The 3,859-nt window shown below is 30.3% G+C and overlaps 1 protein-coding gene across 4 annotated transcripts in view; it reads right to left on the bottom strand.

Annotated features, from left to right (window-relative positions):
• LOC116685805 (tetraspanin-18) overlaps nt 1–3,859 on the bottom strand; it is a 27,476-nt gene that overhangs the window by 3,353 nt on the left and 20,264 nt on the right. For 3 of the 4 annotated variants that reach the window (XM_032510737.1, XM_032510736.1, XM_032510738.1), the window contains exon 6: nt 3,274–3,438. The exons of the other annotated variant lie outside the window; for it this stretch is intronic. In XM_032510737.1, the coding sequence (XP_032366628.1) occupies nt 3,274–3,438 (165 nt within the window). The remainder of the gene's footprint in view (nt 1–3,273; nt 3,439–3,859) is intronic. 4 annotated transcript variants of the gene reach the window in all.

Raw genomic sequence — 3,859 nt, 5'->3', positions numbered from 1 at the left:
ATTTCACTCCATTATAGACAGAATACCAGCGGATCTGAGTGGGGGGGGCTGATCTTTAATTTAATCTTTAATGCAATATCTACATTTCCCATTTTCAGCAACCATTACTCCAATCATCCAAAGGCACATTATGTTTACTAATCTGATATCATTTAAAAAAACTAACAAACGGCACTCCATCAAGATGCTCACCTTTAAATAAACCCAGTAATTTTATCATCGAAAACACGCTTCATTCAAAGTCACAGAAATAAAGTAAAATTTCTAAAAGCTTCTTTTGTTCGTCCTTCCACGTTCCAACAATCACGCCCTGGTTTGGTTGAAATGAATGCATAATTTAACCGATTTCCATGTAAGAATAAGCTGGCTCTATACACCCTAAAAGTATGTTTTTTTTTAAGGATTGTCTGGTGGGTTTAGCGATAATAATCTCTGGCGCGCAGTTTCTGCTTGAACAAAGGATTTTACTCTTAAAAAAAAGGTCTATTTCTGCAGGGATCCTTTCCAAATTTTGTCAGACCCTTAGAATAATAATCTGAGCCAGTTAAATGGCAGAAACAGCACGTTTAAGTGGATGGAAACTGTGTTGCGCATTTCTTTTCTTTTAAAAAAAATATTGTATTGTTTAAGAGCAGGTATAGTGTACGTGCCACAGTACAATGACAATTGTACACAAGACACCCTTCTATTTACCCCGTCCCAACCACAACAAACCCTTATGCCGAGGGAAAAAACAAAAAAAACACACATACACTACCATCAAAAGTTGGGGTCACTTAGAAATTTCCATTTCACTCCATTAATAGACAGAATACCAGCGATCTAGTGGGGGGGGCTGATCTTTAATTTATCTTTAATTAATAATCTCATTTCCCTTTCAGCAAAAACCATTCTAACTACAATATAACCACTCAATCAATCCAAAGGCACATTGATTTAACTATCTGATATCATTTAAAAAAACTAACTAAGAAAACATTGACAACCCTTTTGAATTTCAATTTATAAGCACATATGATAGTCTCAAAACTGCTGTCCTTGGTTAAAAAAACAAGGCACTTGATCTCAGCTGGTGTTCTGTCTATAATTGAGTGACAATGGAATTTCTAAGTGACCCCAAACGTTTTGACCAAGTAGCATATATATATCTAGTAAGTATATAATAATATATATATACACACACATACACAAAAAAACACTAAATAAGACCATACTATAAATTAACAAAAATAAATATAAACCAGAAACACAAAAAAAGAACAATACACATAACACAAACCACTAATACCTCTGTAAAATATTACTACACACATACACATACACACCCATATCAGTATGTTAATAAAATATAATATATACACAAATACCCATACACACACAATATGTACTCTATACAACCCATACACTACAACACATATACAATATGTTATAATACAACACACATAAAACAACAAAAAAAACACCAAACAAAAAAAAAAAAAAAAAAAACAAAAAAAAAAGAAACTAAATACAAATGATAGTTATAATTAACAAAATACCCACATCCCCCATACATATCCATATGTACATAATATAATATACACTACACATACACCACATCTCAACTAAATGTAAATACATATAAAAAAATAAAACAAACCGGTGAAAAAAAAAAACACAAAATCCAAGGCACACAAAAAAAAAAACAACACACAACATATAAATAATGTAAATAATAGATAAAACACACAAAAAAAAACAAAGTACACATACCACAAAAAACAAATAAATAATCAAAAAAAAATAAAAACAATAAAAAAAAATATGAAAAATAAATATAAAAAAAAAATAAAAAAATAATCAAAAAAAACAAAAAACAACAAAACCAAAAAAAACAAAAAAAAAAAAAAAAAAAAAAAAAAATAAGAAAAAAAAAAAAAAAAAAAAAAAAAAATAAAAAAAACAAAAAAAAAAAAAAAAAACAAAAAAAAAAAAAAAAAAAAAAAAAAAAAGCAAAAAAAAAAAAAAGAAAAAAAAAAAAAAAAAAAAAGGAAAAAAAAAAAAGAAAAAAAAAAAACACAACAAAGGCCATCCACAACCCACACATAATACATATGTATAATAATCACACAACACAAATAACACCAGTACACACACCACTATACATAGTATATATATACACACACAACACATCACACACATATACATATGTTATATATACTACACAACAACCATACAACAACACAACATATGTATATATAACCCCATAACCATACACACATAGTATAATATACAATACCATACACACACACATATCATGCAGATAAAAAACACACATCACCATATACATATGTATATATATACACACACATACTAACATGATGTGTACATATATACACCATACACATACACAATAATACTATGTATAATCATACACACATACCACCACATACACACACATAATCACATATGTTATATATAATATACACAACATACACATATCCACCATATGTATATATATTACACACATCACTAACAACACACATAGATAATATATCACACAACATAACTACACACAACATAACTCATATATGTTTATATATCACAATACACACATACACACACAACTAAACATATTGTATATATATAACAACACATACACATAAACACACACATATACATAGTATAGTATTACACACATACACAATACACATACACCACATAATACTATGCATATATTACCATATGTCACACACATCACATACACAACACATATAGTATTATATATACAACACATACACATACACCACATAACATGTATATATATGATACACACATACACATACACACACATACGATATGTATATATTAATACACACATACACATACACTACACCACCTATCGATCAATGATATAAGATACAACACACATACACAACCACACACATAGACATGTATATTATACACAACTACACATACAACAACACATAACATGGTATATATACCACACCATACACAATACACCACACATATACATTGTATATAATACACCATACACTACACCACACACACATCCATATGTATATATAATTATATTATATAATATATATATAACACACTAACACAACACACCTATACATATGTATAATAATAAAATACACATAATACATACATCATATACATAAACATACTAAAAATAATAAATACAAAGTAAACAAATACACTATTTAGGGTGTTTTTTTTTTTTTTTTTTTGTTGTTTTTTTATTACCCAACTGATGTTTTCTCTACTGACCTTGTGTGTCTGAAGACCATGCTGCGCTCCACGCACTGCTCCACGCTGACGTCTCCAGGGTAACTGTTCCTCGGCAACGGCCTCGGGGACCATCTTACTGGGGCTGAGGAGCCTGAAGAGGCTCTCCTTGAAGTCCTCGGGGCCACTTACGCCACAGCAGTCGAACTGTGCAGAGACACGTGGAGGGGAGGGAACGGCACGTTGTACACGTGGATCAGAATCAGAAAACTTTATTGATCCCCGAAGGAAAACGCTGGGAAACGCAGTCGCACAAATAGTAGAGTAGAAATATAAATAAAGAAAAATAAGTGTGGATATGTACGGTATTTACATAGTTAAAGGAATATTATGATACAGTATTTACATGATTAACATAATTAAGGAGTTGCAATGGTGAAAATAATAATAATAATAATAATAATAATAATAATAATAATAATAATTTGTAGCAGTTGATATGCACACATTTCAGGGCTGTGTTATTGCACAAAACAGATAATATTGTCCAGTTTCACCTCTCTAAGTGTGTGTGTGTCAGCACTTAGAGGGAGGAGTTATAAAGTTTATGGTGGGGGGGGGCCGCCCC

The sequence above is a fragment of the Etheostoma spectabile genome, unplaced genomic scaffold, assembly GCF_008692095.1.
Source record: "Etheostoma spectabile isolate EspeVRDwgs_2016 unplaced genomic scaffold, UIUC_Espe_1.0 scaffold270, whole genome shotgun sequence".
Lineage (NCBI taxonomy): Eukaryota > Metazoa > Chordata > Actinopteri > Perciformes > Percidae > Etheostoma > Etheostoma spectabile.
This window is presented reverse-complemented; position numbering and strand designations above follow the sequence as displayed.